General features: G+C 39.7%; 1 protein-coding gene and 1 long non-coding RNA gene across 6 annotated transcripts in view; one reads left to right on the top strand and one right to left on the bottom strand.

Moving 5' to 3' along the window:
- Positions 1-1,071: 1,071 nt before the first annotated feature.
- ZCCHC13 (zinc finger CCHC-type containing 13) lies at positions 1,072-1,556 on the bottom strand. Its single transcript, XM_024129452.1, is given in 2 exon segments — positions 1,072-1,127; positions 1,130-1,556. Coding segments are annotated over 2 exon segments (483 nt in total).
- A 5,832-nt stretch (positions 1,557-7,388) lies between these two features.
- The window catches only part of LOC129391758 (uncharacterized), a 54,658-nt gene continuing 46,503 nt past the window's right edge, over positions 7,389-15,543 (top strand). For 4 of the 5 annotated variants that reach the window (XR_008616426.1, XR_008616423.1, XR_008616425.1 and 1 more), the window contains exon 1: positions 7,389-7,582. This is a non-coding gene — a long non-coding RNA (uncharacterized lncRNA). Of the gene's footprint in view, positions 7,583-8,664; positions 8,685-15,543 lie in introns of those variants that run through there. The other variant, XR_008616427.1, reaches the window with a different exon arrangement.

Here is a 15,543-nt window from a genome sequence, read left to right as displayed (position 1 = left end):
ATTTAAATTGCCTTTTCTATTTTATAGAACTTCAGTTGTTTTTCAGATCTGATTTTTTAAAATGGGTCACAGCATATGAAATTGAATGTATTCATATCTGGGAAAACACATTTTTCGGAAATTCCTAAACATAAATATAATTTTCATACCTGTGAAAATGTGTGTTTTTGAAATTACAAAAGCCCCATCTATGTTTAATCTTAATGTTTATACCTTTTTTCTTAGATTTTTAAAAATATGTAAGTCCAAACTTTATCACCAATATCTTTATGTCCACAATTTGCTGCTAAGGTTTTTTTGTTTCGTTGTTTTCTCATTGCTCTCTCTCAAAGCTACTTATACACGTTATACATATTTTTCTGTTTTATTTTCGTAAACTATACACTCTCTGTAAGACCAGATAGAGATGTCTTTCAGTGTTATTTAAGAGGTAATGAAGTCAAATAAATCAAAACAATCGATATATAATAAAGTTACTTTGGCAAAGTCACAGACATTTCTAGAATCAGCTTTATTTGTGCAATGAATCTCTGAGGACATGTCGCCTCCTCAGGGTGCCTTGTGTATCTAAGACAGAAACATAGGTCGCCCCCCACACACATTCTCTGTCCTTTTACCTGGTGTTCCTTTTTTTCTCTATAGCAATTTATCTTTATCTGACACACTATTTTACTTGTTAATAGATTCTAGGCTTGTGTTTGCAAACTTGGTCTGATTTGTTCACAGATATTTCTCCAGCTTTTCTGGCAGTGGCTGGCACACAGTAGCTCTTAATTAAATGTTAAATCAAAATGCCTCCAAAGAATCTAGAAACTGCCTAATGCTCAGGATGTTCAATGACCAGAGTAATCAGTGGTGCAGAAACACATTAACTATAAGACATCTACAAGTGAATAACTTTTTCTGAGATTTTTTTCCCAGCCCTTTCCTCTTTTACCTTTGTAATTAAAGCTCACTGGCCTGAGAGTAGCCTCAGTCTATCAACCTTTGGTCAGAGAAGAGGTTTCAGAGAAAATAACACAATTATCACGCAGCAAAAGGAGTAGGGGTGGGGGGGAACAAAGGGAAAAGTTAAGCGGTAGCCTCAATGGGGCATTCCCGGCCTAGATGTCCAGGTTCGCCCAGAGGTAGCAGTTGACCTCGCAGTTGATGGCCATGTGGCTGGTCTCGCCACAACGGTAGCACTTGACTCGGGCGCAGTGTTTCTGAATGTGTCCATATTTGCCACAAGAGTAGCACTTCTGCCCCTCCTGATGGTCACAATCACGGGCCAGATGCCCTGGTCTGCCACAGGTGTAACAGCACTGCTGTCTCTTTCGCTTAGGCTTAACACAGTCTTTGGCGATGTGGCCACTTGTCCCACAGTTGTAGCAGATGTCATCGAGAAGGTTACAGTTCTTAGCATGATGACCAGACTCACTGCAGGGGTAACAGATGACAGGTAGAGTGGCAGAACTACACTGAGCACCTCGGCCACCACCTCTAGCTCCGCGCCCTCGAGCTCCTCCTCCTTTAGGGCCAGAGTGTCCACACTTGAAGCATTCCTTACTGTTCATGGCTGCAGTGAGATCTTCAGGTGAGCGGTCCCACTGCTGCCCCGGAAGCCCCGACAAAACTCCCCTTACGGAGGTTTAGACAGAAGTGGCTGTTTTTCTCGAGGGGCCTCAGTGACGTCACACAGGGTTTGCGCACAGCCCCCTTCTTGTGTCACAGGCGTTCTAGCAGTCAGCTCCTTCCCGCCTGACTTTCCTCCTGTCCTTGAAGCCCAAAGCCCGTCTCAGGGGCGTTTTCCGTTTTTTGTTTGTTTATTTTTGTTTTTGTGTGTTAAATAAACACTTCTTGGGTCGTTTAGTTTGAGTTTGAATCCGTTCTTGTTCAGAAAATGTGCCTTGTAGGATTTCTTATAATTAAGGCTTAAGCCTTCTTTGTGGTCTAGTAGATGACGATTGTTTTTTTTTTGTTTTTTTTTTTGCGTTACGCGGGCCTCTCACCGTTGTGGCCTCTCCCGTTGCAGAGCACAGGCTCTGGACGCGCAGGCTCAGCGGCCATGGCTCACGGGCCCAGCCGCTCTGCGGCATGTGGGATCTTCCCGGACCGGGGCACGAACCCGTGTCCCCTGCATCGGCAGGCGGACTCTCAACCACTGCGCCACCAGGGAAGCCTGATGACCAGTTTTTATATATGCGCTTTGGACATAGGGAAGATATGTGTGAGATGTATCTAATCCAGTAAATGAAAGAAATTATAACAAATTAGAGTAACCCATTTGGGGGTGGTTAAAAAATAAAATACAAATGTCCATAAAGATATGAGATACATAAGATAGAAAAAAAGTCTGTAAAATGCTACAGGGAGATTTACTCACAATTTAGCCTGTTTTATTTCAGGAATCTTAGTTTTCAACATAATCACCACCATTTAAGTTGTAAAACAACATAATTGAAGCACTCAGTATAAAGAATATGATGTTCTTTGGAAAATAAATTACAAAATCTTAATTTAAATATTGGACAAATTTCCTCTCTGTTTTCTAAATTATTTATTATATAAAGCTCATAAGGATTTATGGACATGTCCACTTATATAGATATAGAAATCCAACTGTAGCTATTTTGGGGCTATAAGATTGAACAGGACTTTTTTCTCCTTATTTTCCTTCTCCGTATTTTACATTTTTTGAAATGACTTTAGGTTGTGTAATTTTAAAAATCCACAATAAATATTTTGCTTTAAGTTACTAGCTAGCTATATGTTTTGCATGCGAATTTTTTTCAGGAAGCCAGTACAAATGTATTTGGTAAAACATAGACATGAGAATAATGAATGTAGCAATTGCCCTTTATTTTCAATATGACTTGATTGGAATGTGCAACTGGTTTCATAAATGCAACCACAAAGAAAAATGTTTTCAAAAATTAATAAAAGTTATAGCCAAAGAGGATGAGCAGTTGCCACATATAGAGTAGTGGAATGAGTTTTATTCCTAAACAATTAAATGATGCAGCATAAATGGTTTCAAATGGCAAAAATTATCTCTGCGTTTTAAAATTTGATATGTTTATTAAAGTAGCCATATTAACTATCATATTTAAACCCCTGTTTAGATTTATAGTTATATTAAGGTAATACATGCCCATAGTTTAAAGCATTGATTTTCAAAAAGGTTTAATTGAGACATGAAGGAAGAAATGCATTTTACATCACAATAGAGGATATGTGTAAAAAATGCTGGTAGTGACCCATTAAATTAATCTTTCAATTCACTAAATGATTTTTACTCATAGTTTGATTGATAACTATAAATAATGCTTATGCTATGACTTCTTGATGTTTCAATTTTAGACAGTATCTATGATTTTCCATTTCAGAGAATGAACATTTAGCCCTCTTTTACCTACACCATCTTTTGGTACACTTCATGTGCTTGCATTCCACTCACCCTCCCGCCCTTGCACCTTTCTCCTAATATTAATTGGGTCAATAGCCAACATTTACATAATTATAACTATGTAAATGCTACTCATGGCTGAGCCATATTGAATTTTGTCAAATGCTTTTTTTGCATCTCTTGAGTTTGCCTTGACTTCTTGCATTTGCTAGAACCGCCAGTAGATTTTTGAATATAAGTTGTGAAAGTGCACATCCTTGTCTTGTTCCTGATCTTAAGGGGAAAGCTTTCAGTCTCATCATTAAGTATGTCAGCTGTGGGCTTTTGGTAGATACCCTTTATCAGGTTGAGGAAGTTCCTTCCTATTCCTAATTTATTAAGCACTTTTTTAAAACATGTAAGTGCATTGGATTTTGTCAAATTCTTCTGTGGCTATTCAGATGATCATGTGGTTTTGCCCTTTATTACTATTGGATTTGGTTTGCTAGTACTTTGTTGAGGATTTTTGCAGCTACACTGATAAGGAATATTAATCTGTAGAAGTTTTTAAATGTTTATTCTCGTGATATCTCTGTCTGGTTGTCATTTCAAAGTAATACTGACCTCAAAGGATGATTTTGGAGGGCTTCCCATCTCTCCTATTTTTTGGAATAATTTGTAAAGAATTTATACTATTTCTCCTTTAAATGTTTGCAAGATTTCACTAGTGAAGCTATTTTAGCCAGGGCTTTTCTTGTGGGAAGTTTTTTTTTTTTTTTTTTTTTTTGCGTTACGCGGGCTTCTCACTGTTGTGGCCTCTCCCGTTGCGGAGCACAGGTTCCGGATGCGCAGGCTCAACGGCCATGGCTCACGGGCCCAGCCGCTCCGCGGCATGTGGAATCTTCCCAGAATCCGTGTCCCCCGCATCGGCAGGCGGACTCTTAACCACTGAGCCACCAGGGAAGCCCCTGAGAAGTTTTAAAATTACTAATTTAGTCTCTTAACTTGTTATAGGTATATTCCGATTTTCTGTTTCTTCTTGAGGCACTTTGGGCACTTTGAGTCTTTCTGAGAATTTGTCTATTTCATCTAGGTTATTTAATTTATTGGCATACAGTTGTTCATATTTCCTTATACTTCTTTTATTTCTGTAAAGTCAATACTGATGAACCCTCTTGCATTCCTGATTTTAGAAATTTGATTCTTACCTCTCTTTTTCTTCATCAGTCCAGCTGAAGGGTTTTTTTTCAATTTTGCTGATCTTTTCAAAGAACCAACTTTTGGTTTTGTTGACTTTCTCTATTGTTTTTCTATTCTCTATTTCATTTATTTTCACTCTTATTTCCTCAGTTTTATATCCTTGTAATGCTAGCTATTACAGAATTAAGGCCAGTCCCATGTCAGATTTAGTTAATGTACAATTTGGCAAGGCAAAGCTGTATTCAAGGGACTGATAGAGTATTCTTGACTATTTTTCATTCCTGTACCCCAACCTCAATTCAGGGTGTTCACAGGTTTGAGGAGATCCTCTGTATTTGGATTCTTAACAGGAATAGAACCAACATGATATCTCTTATCTATCTGTCTATTGAGAGAGATTATCTATCTATCTATGGATGTATGTATATATCTTTTATATAATATATAAATAAATATTCATTTACTTATTTTAAGGAATTTGTTCACTTGATTATGGAGGCTGGGAAGTCCAAAATCTGCAAGGTGGGCTAGCAGGCTGAAGACCTAGGGAAGAGTCAGTGTTGTAGTTCAAGTCCAAAGGCCGTGCACTGGCAGAATTCTCTCTTGCTCAGGGAAGGTTAGTCTTTTGTTCTATTCAGGCCTTCAACTGATGGATGAGGCCCACCCACATTATGGCAAACAATCTGCTTTACTCAAAGTCCGCTGATTTAAATGTTAATCTCATCTAAAAATACCCTCACAGAAATATCCAGAATAATATTTGGCCATGTGTCTGGGCACCATGACCCAGCCAAGCTGGCACATAAAATTAACCATCATATTTTCTAAAAAGGGTGATTCTCCTAAAAAATGTATTGGGTGGGGAATAAAAGGGAATCAGAGCCTCAGAGTGTTAGTGTGGAGGTAGTAGAGGTCTCCAGATTTTTTCTTTACCACCCCTGAGGAAATGCAAAGTTCAGACAAATGCGTAGGTCCAGGACCCAAAGTATTTTATAGCATTCAAGATTTACAAGCTGTGCCTCTTTCTTGAATTTCTCTTCAGATTGGACATAGTAGATTAGGGAAGTTTTGTCAAAGGGAAGAGAAGTGGAAAGAGCGAATAACTGCATCTGCAATTATTATGTGCTGACCTCAATTTTAGAATACTTTAAAAAATGGAATGTTGTCCATTTGTTAAAATGATAAAGATGATAATTAAGACCATGTCAAAATATTTAAAACAACACTATATCTATTAAAATGTCGATGTTAAAACATTACATATTTAAGCAAAAATGGAAAGAACACAAAGATATGATAATGGACATGAGGTTTCATTTGGGGGTGATGAAAAATTCTAAAATTGTGGTGATGGCCATACAGCTGTGAATATACTAAAATCCATTGCACTGTACACGTTAAGCTGGTGAATTGTATGACATGTGAATTATATCTCAATAGAACTGTTATAACAAAAAAAAGTACACAAAGAAATAAAAGCATTTGTTATAGTGCTGTAGAATTGTGGGCAAAATTCACTTTTATTATTATTATTATTTCGCCACGCTGTGGCAGCTTGTGGGATCTTAGTTCCCCAACCAGGGACAGAAACCATGCCTCCTGCAGTGGAAGTACAGAGTCCTAACCACTGGACTGTCAGGGAATTCCCAAAATTCCCTTTTAACTTTTGTGCAATCATAAATGATTCTTTTAATTTAGGAGTGAGGTTCCTTATACTACTATAACTTCAAGCATTTCTATTTTTCTCTTTTTTTTCTTTCTGCATATTGCACATTGCTGTATATAACCTTTTTGTTCATATTAGGCAAAAAAGAATCTTCCATTATGTCTCCAAATAATGTTAATATGACATTCCTAACAATTAGAGAGGATGATGATGTACACATTTTATGGGTCTCAGAATTTATAGAATTGTGGGTTCTTAGTTTTTGGTATTTCCAAACTGGCTTTCTTAGAAAGCAAGAAGAACCAGCCACCAAAGTAAAACATCATAATGAGAAACAAAATGTTATTTTGTATTCTCTCCTCCTCACATCCGAAAAGGAATCTATTTCAGAGCCTGTTAAATAAATGATGCCACTTCTCTTAAAATTAATTTGTGAATTTCTCACAGAAGACAGGAACAAGCCTTGCATCTAGCACCAAAGGACACTGAACAGTATTTTTAATGTTCAGACAATACCAGGGTTGTGAAGAGAAAGAAAAAGGTGTTGCATACTCCTTCTTACCCCAAACTGATTGAACACTCTTTCCCTTTTTGCTCTGTGCATAGGGTCTTTTGGTCCCCTGCCTCTGGGTCTCCTCTGTGGGTTCATCACTAACCAGGCGTTGTTTGCCCAACATTAGCTAGTTGCGCTCAGCTTGAGAGCTTCTTTGGAGAAGATTGTGCGGATACAATATCTTTTAAACAACATTTTTTGCCGTATTTTTTACAATTTGCAACATCAGACACACAAGGGGAGGAGTAAGAGGCCTAATAGGACTGCAGACCAGGCAAGGCCAAGAATACACGGGTAAGGCCACTAAGGATAACAGAGCGAATAAAGGCAGCCAACAGGGAGACTGGCAATGAAATGGTGGGCTAAGAACAGAAGAGGGATTGACGAAGGAAGATGGGCTGAGGGAAGGATGGTGGTGAAGACGGGTGTAACCAAGAGGAAGAAAGGTTGAAGAAGCAGGATGGGCCAGGGACCTGGGCGAGGGGGAACACCGGAGGGTCAGACTCGGGGAAAGCTGGGACTGGGTGGAGGGATGGGGAGAAGAGGGCGGGCTCAGCGCATGCGCCTGAAGCACACTGCGGCGATCCTGGAAAGGCGGCGCTGTCTGGGCATCGGCGCTGTCTGGGCATCTGCGCTGCGGCTGGAGGTACGGCTGGTCCTCTGCCTGCTGTCCACTGCCACCTTGGCCTGCTCTTGCCACCCTGGTGCCGCGAACTCTGTGCCGCCTCTCCCTTCGCCCTGTCTTGGGACGGCCGGCGCTAAGAATTCATGCTATGACCTTCGATGCAGCCAGGAGGTAAAGGAACGACATAGGGGAAGAACATGGAGGGCGGCGGAGGGAACTCGGCCCAGGGGGATCCTTAATTTGTGTGTTCTCCCGGTTCACGAGAGGAAAAAATGGGGGACAGTAAGCGCCTCATACCTACAAAAGGATGTTGAGCATATACTTCCCATTGTGAAAGTAATACAGACTTCTTTCCATTAATCAGGGTTGAGGCACCTGGGCGTCGGCATTTTCCATAACGTTCCTTGCTTTAAAATTTTTTGGAGTTCCTCATATGCAGTAGAAGGTGTATTTAAAGGTCGGGGTTGTAGGACTAGGAGATTATGAGAGCTTTCTTTGCCTTTGTTTAGGGTGGTGGCTCTTTTTTACGGAATCCGAGGGTACTCTAAGCCCCTCCCTGAGGGTCGGGGCGGATTCTATCTAGATCTGGCATCTGCTCTGCAAGCAATGACGTCTTTCCCGTATTCCACTTCCTAGTTTATCACACTTACCCCCATTAGGGAAGGCTGGTAATGGCTCTCCTTGATTGAGCACTGGGGCACAACTATAGCGAGAAACACATCCAGATATCATCAGGCACTTTTATATAAAAAACTGAGGTGGGAGGACAGACGCGGTGCGCACGTGTATTTGAGAGTGTGGGGATGCGCGGCGCGGTAGCGTGCAGGTATGCAGTCGTCCTTTGGTAACCGCGGAGGATTGGTTGCAGGACCCCCGCTGATAACCAAAATCCGTGGATGCTCAAGTCTCCTATATAGAACGGCATAGTATCGTCAGTCCTCCGTATCCGCGGAGGGTCCACTGTATTTGAGGTCTGATGTCTGTGGGGGGATGCGGGGTGGGGGGCTTCCACTGGGGAGAGCGGGAGGTACGCACGCGTAAGGCTTGGGGTAGGGGGGTGGGTCGAATGCGTATTTAGGAAAGCAGAGTTGCTGGTAGTTGATAGGCGCGGAAGAGAAGAGTGAAGGTGCGCATGCGCATTCGAGAGGACTTTGTGACGGTTGGCTTTAACGGGAGGAGGGAAGAGGCGCGCATGCGTATTTCAAACGGAATGACGGGGAGGGGAGGCGCGCAGCGTACGTGTAATTAAGATTGCAAAATGGCGAGGGGGGAGGTAAGTTGTCTTTTTGCTTGGCCATCTTGGGCTAGGAGGACCTGCAGAAGCAGATCGACCTTTCTAGTTGGGTGAGGGGGGTTAGCCTGAGTTGGAGTTGTCTTAGGCTGTGGCCATATCCACCAAATAATAACCCAGAATCTTAGCCCCTCTCTGGCCTATAGATAATGTGGGTTTAAAAATGCGGAGGCGATGATGACTTTACAAAAGGTTACGGCAGCAGGCTGTGTGTAGGAAATGCGTAAAACGGGAGCACTTGGAGACAAGGCCACATTCGGGCAGTACGCCTCTGGAGGGCTCTCTGTCGGACTTGCAGATCGTGGGCCGGTGTCCTTGGCTCTGGACACATTCTCTTATTCCATCAGAGTAGCAGAGCCCAGCGGTTGCAATATTGTGAGAACCTACTGATGGTCAGAAGCCCTTGGTTTTCTCCCCTTGAGGTTTTAGGGGTGAGGGTTTGGCTGTTTCCAAGTGCTTGTTCCACTTTGCTTTAAACCTAGGATTTAGGCAAATGATAATGGTGGTATGAAGGTGACCTGGGTTCACACCCTTTCTTCTAAATTATTTTTTTCTGTAGAACTTTGAGCACGGTTTCGTCTAGGGGGACTATTTTTTTTTTAGGCAGCAGCACTGTCATGGCTCTTAGAGGGCTGTCAGTAAGGATCTACTGTTAATTGCTAAAGCTAGTAATTTAGCAGTTAGATATGTAGAAGAAAGGGCACAGGATTCAAAATTGAGACAGGTCTTTTCAGTAATCCTAGCTGTGATCTCATACGGTCATTTTCCTTCTCTGGGCCTGTTTCCCTATCTATAATAATAATTATGCTTAAACGTCTTTGGAGCTTAAACTGTGTGCCAAGTACTGAGTCTACATGCTTTTACACATGCCTTAACTAATTTAGTACTCTGGACAGTCTTATGAAATAGCAGTACCGTTATTCATCTTTTACAAATGAGAAATTTGAGGGACACAGGTAAAGTAAATCCAAGGCTTTATATCCATTTGAATGACTGAGACTGGATTTTTATCCAGGTACTGTGGCTTCGGAATCCTGTGCTCTTAAACATTATATTTATCCACCAAAATGATGGGGCAAATTTAGAGGACCCTTCTTTTATGGTTTCAAATTTTATTTGTAACTTATCTATGCTGTTTAAGAAAGGAGACCTGTTTCCTGATTTTTACTCAGTGCATTGTACAGGGTTACATATGTTGAAGACAAAAAGTAAAGAATTGGTTTGGAGCCTAGTGGGGTGGCCATCCTTACCTACCCTTGTCTTCTGTGCTTTTTGTTCTGCAGAGGGTTTAAAATGGCCGACTGCGGCAGGCTGGACACACCCTTCTTGTTTTGCCTGATTTGAGATCTGGTCTGACGCTTTGAGACAACCAGTCGTTTACCGCAGTAGAGATTTTTTCCTTACCCATTATTAATATTTTGGTGTGTTAATACCAAGGTTCAATAGTAAAGGAGAGGGTACTGCTTTTCTTTCTTATAGTAAAAGACAGAGAATACATGGATTTCTTTTTTTATTTGGTTGGGATAGATTCATTGAAGCGGAATTACTGTGTCAAAGGGTATGAACATTTTTAATGTATTGTCAAGTTTCTTCCTGAAAAGGTTGTACCAATTTTTACCCACACAAGCATTGAATAGTATTTATTAAAAACATTATTTTAATGGATAAAAAAACCCAGTATTTAATTTTGCATTTCTTTGGTTGTAAGTTTGGGTTCTGTTTTCCTCTATATGTTTCTTAGCAGTTTTATTTTCTTCTATGTGATGTTAGTTCATGTCTTATAATGATTTATCTGTTGGAGTTTTTAGTTTAGCGTTTATTATTGTTATCTATTTGAATGTGTTTTGTAAATAAAGGCTGTTACTCAGATTTCTGTAATGTTAGAAATGTGTACTACAGGTTATTGTTTGCCTTTTAATTTTTGTTTCTAAATTTTTGGTTAGTAGAAATTTGAAATTGTGCTCAAATCACTCTATCTTCTGTTTTGTGATTTTTCTTCCATTAAGTTTGAATAGTTCCCTCAATGTAGAAATTTGGTAATTACCCATTGTAGCTTCATCTGAAGATAACCATCAAGTATGAGGGAAAAAGATCCATAATTTCACCACCCAGAGATAACCAGTGTTAATAAATGTGTTCACTTTTTTTCATTCTTTCTGCATTTTTCTACAGTGATCACATATTTCTACTATTTTATATGGTGTTTTGTGTTTATAATGTGCATTTTTCCATGTTAAACATTGCTGTGATTGTCATGGAATGGTTTCATGATATTTTGTTGTATGGAAGTAGCTTAAGATTTTCAGTATTTTAAATTATGTAATTAATGTCTTTTCATTTAGTTTTTATTGTTTATCTATTTTGAGTTATTTCTTTATAGAACAGAGTTCAGAATTAGCATTATTCATCAAAAAGTTTGAACATTGTGAAGACCTGCCATAATAGCATTCCAAACGTTGTCAATTTTTGTACCCAGTCATTTAGGTACATAAAATTTTTTTTTACTTACTTTATATGTAAAAGAATGGTATCTTTGATTTATGGTACATTTCTCTGATTATTGGTGAGGCTGGACTCTTAAATGTTAATTGTTAGCTCCTATTTCCTTTTGTGAACTATTCGACTTGGGGTCTGAATGTTATCTATTTGTAAGAGCTCTATATTATGTGTTCTGTATGAGAATCTATTACCCCTTGTCATTTGTTGCAAATGACAAACCTCATTTGTTGCACATACACTCCTGGTATATGTTTGTTGTCATTGAGTATGAAGAAATGTTTGTGATTCCAAAGACAACTGCTGCATGGAATACATGTCAAATTCTTGGTAGCCATTTTGAGATAACATTTATTTGTTCTTTAAATATATAACCATTTCTTTTCATCTAAAAGGAAAGCACTGTTTGCTTCACAGCAGTGATGCTCCCTCGTTATGGGTGTGGGGAGAAGACGTGGCAACATTTTGTCCTTAATAAGACATGGCAACCAAGTAGACAAGACACAAAACAGTAGTAGTCCCCCTCCCCCCATCCATTCGGGGACTGATGTTCTTTTGAATATTTATGAGTGATCTGGGGGAAGATATGGACATAGTGGAATGTTCACATTTGTAGATAACACGGAACTCTTTGGAGATGTAAAATGGTAATAGGAACAAGCCACAACACCTGAGAAGACATGGTGCCTGTGGGCTGACAATTGGCAGAATGAAACAGGGCAGATAAGAGCAGTGTAATGACTTTAGGGGAAAATAGTATGTTAAGCATACAAAATAGTGGCCTCAGAGACATTGGGTCCCAAGACAGGGATCTCAGTGTAAGCAGAAACAATTTATTGATGTCATCAGCTCAATTTGCTGTTGCAGAGACAGAAGACCCATTAAAAACCTAGGCCTTATTAAGAAACAGTATGTGACACACAAAAATTCCATCCTATCTTTGTATAAAATGATCTGAACCAAATGACCAGTTAATGCTAGTAATCTTTCCTCAAGGAGTCTCTTAACTACCTCTCACCGAATTTTGAGAAGGTGGTGAGAAGAGTGTGTTACCTCTCTGTTTCATTTTTCTTATTTATAATATGGAGGTGATTTAGATTATATATTCTCAAAGGTTTTAGGGGGGGATAAGGTATCTTATTTTGGTTTCCTGAAACTGAGTCTGTTATTTGTGGTTCAGATAATCTGTTTAATTATATTTATTAGTTAAACCTTTCTAAATTATTATTCCCACTCCATGATCTATATACTATCTCTTTTATACTTAGTAACATTCTAATTTTTATTTTGTCAGTGAAGGGGGGATTATTGGATTTAGAGGTGTCAAGTGAGCTGTTACTTGCTGCTTTTTGTTATCCAGTTATACTGGGTTAATTCAGTTAGTTGTAAGCTCCCATGTTTCAGCATTTTGCTAGTTGCAGATGTTAAACTAGGCTTATGCGTGTGGTGGGGAGGTTGACAGATGTATAATAAGCAAAATGAAACAAAACAAAATGAAACAAAGCAACAACAGCAGAGCTTGTGTTGTAGAGGAAGTGATTGGGAAGGTCCTTTACTGGAGGTCTGTGCCTATCTTAAGGATGGGAGTCCCATTTTATGTCATGCCAGTGTCTAGTTCCCAAATCCATTTATGATCAGGAGTTAGGGAGAGCCTGGATATTAGAAATAGCCTGACAGCATTTAACCTTTGGTTTCTACAATTTGTTCCTCCCCTCTCTTGATGTTACAGCCAGCAGCAGCCTGGAGCAGCACCCCCTGGAAAGAAATTTTACATCGGCCATTATAATACAACCTGATAAGTGTTACAGCACTTATCAGGTTGTATTGTAATTGTCTGTGTATATGCCTGTCTCCCTTCCTATGTTATCAGTTAGACTGTGAGCTCCTTGAGGGCAGGGACAGTGTCTTCATCTCCAGAGCCCAGCCTGGCACATTAGTAGGCCTCAGTAAATGTTTATTGGATGAATAAATGAATGACTCATCAACAAACATTTATTGTGTGCCTGCTAACGTGATCTCCACAGGCTCTGGACTGTCAACTGTTTTCTTCAAAATGCGTGTGGTCAGAAACTTGCTGTTTCTTTCTAGTTATGTATATATCTTCTCAAGAGTTTCTCATGAGATAATGCTATTTTTGTGTTTGGATTTCAGTCCTTGGTATTTACAGATGTTGCTACTATTGCTACTGCTGACAGTCTCTTCCTTGGTGTGGAACCTGGGTGAAAGCTGCCAGATCAGGAGCTTCATCCTCACTGTCTAGTGTTTGCTAAATGGTTTCTATTTGTAGACTCATCCCCTTTTCACTCCTCCTCAGGTCATCCTCCAAATGGTATTCCCATGTGGGCTCCACATTCTAGATCAGGGGTGGGCAAATACAGCCCATGGGCTGCCTGGTTTTGCAAATAAAGTTCTGTTGGAAAACAGCCGTGCTCATTTGTTGATGTGTTGTCTGTGGCCTCTTTGACCTACATACAACAGCAGAGTTGAGTAGCCACATCAGAGACATGGTGACCCACAAAGGCTGGCCCTAGAAAAAGATTGCCTACCCTTTTTGGAGTATCACTCAACAGTCATGGTTTCATTCCCCTCTCCATTCACCGGAGATAACTTTTAGCATCTCAGAAACTCATTTATTTACTTCATTCATTATTACTTATGATGAGTCTTTTTCCTGTTTTACAGATGGGCCAGCCAGGACACACTTCAAACTAGGAGACTGATTATAAGGCCTCCCCCAGGGTCCTGCAGTCAGTCAGTTATATGATGTCCTTCAGCATCAAGTTTCGAGCTTCAACCCTAGAAATTAAAATTCCTTTTGTTATATCCTAACTTGAAGCATATGGACATTTCATGCTTTGGTGCCTTATCCCTTGCCCCCCTCCTTCCTACACAGCTCTTTGCAATGAGAATATGGAAAATAAGGAATTAATATGAGATAAAGCAGAAAGGTAGGCTGAAGCGAATGTTTCGAGGGTCTGAATGCTAATTTTTAAACTGAGAAATGGGATTTCTGAAACATTCACTTATTCAGACTTACACAGTTAGTGAGCCTGCGCTTCCAAGAGCTTAGGGCCCTCCCCTCAACCCTCTCTAACCCACCGCACGTTGTCTTGGTAACCTGTCTGTGAGTATATTGTCATTCATTTCACTTCATTAAAAAGTTGGAGAGCTCCAAGTCTGATGTAAGAAATGTAGATCTAAAAAAGCAAAAGGGAGAGAACATCAGATAGTCTCATTCTAGGAGTAAAATGGAGGGAAAGGCCTTACAGCGTTATTTTCAAGCCACTTGCTGGATTTTTCCCAGGACTTTATTATGAAAATATTCATACAGAAAAATTGAAAGAATTGTACAGTGAAAACCCATATACTCACCACCTAGATGGTACAATTAACATTTTGCAGTATCTGCTTTATTGCATATTTGTCCATCTTTGTTGGGTGGGTTTTTAAAGTACTTGTGTTGTCATCCATTTTGATTTCATCTGTATCTGACCCATCATGGTGCAGAAAAATAATCTCTTTTGATTCTTATCTGTATTTTCCAAGATGGTATGGAAACTGCAGCCTAACTACGTACAAGCAGATCTGCCTGGGAGTAAGAGTACTAGGGAGAGAAGACATTTTGTTTCTGAAAGAAAATGGCTGCAGCTCACTGTTGTTTACTGGAAATAATAGGCGAAGGAAAAATGGAAGTCCAGATCCAGTGTCAGTAAATCCTTCCAATAATATACTGCCCTGCACTTCATTCACTTCACTGGCTTTGGGGGGTGGAGGGCAGCTGGTTTTCTGAGCTGCTTCTGCTTGGTTCTTTCCTTTAAGAATTGATGAAGGAGAAACAACAAAGTGATATCGAAGTGCCACTGATGTGATAGCATTAACACAACTCTTTGGAATTTTAGTAAATGGATTTTTAATTTGGACTACTGTCTAATAATATTCTTTTGGACCTTTTCTGTCAGCATTAGCCACAGAGTCAAAGGAAGCACCATGAACTGAAATCTTATTTATCTTTATCATGAATATGATAATGGTACATGTTACCTGTTTGTGTCTATCTCCCTTCATTTAAGTTCAAGGGCAGAGGCCATGTCTTACTCATCTTTGTAATTCTCCTAGTAAAAAATGTCTGTATTAATAAAAAATGCAGTATTACATTTAACACCTATCACATGGGCAAAGATTTAAAAATGTTATACTAGTGTTGGTGAGATATGTCCAATTTTAGTGTAATCCTTTAGGAGCAATTTGGCAATATATATTAGTGGGCAGAATAAATATTGCATGCCCTTTGACCCAGCAATTTCATTTCTAGGGATATACCCCTAAATATTCTAAATATATTCTA

The sequence above is a fragment of the Physeter macrocephalus genome, chromosome 21 (assembly GCF_002837175.3).
Source record: "Physeter macrocephalus isolate SW-GA chromosome 21, ASM283717v5, whole genome shotgun sequence".
Lineage (NCBI taxonomy): Eukaryota > Metazoa > Chordata > Mammalia > Artiodactyla > Physeteridae > Physeter > Physeter macrocephalus.
The sequence above is the reverse complement of the archived record's forward strand: the minus strand, read 5'-3'. Positions and strand labels throughout refer to the sequence as shown.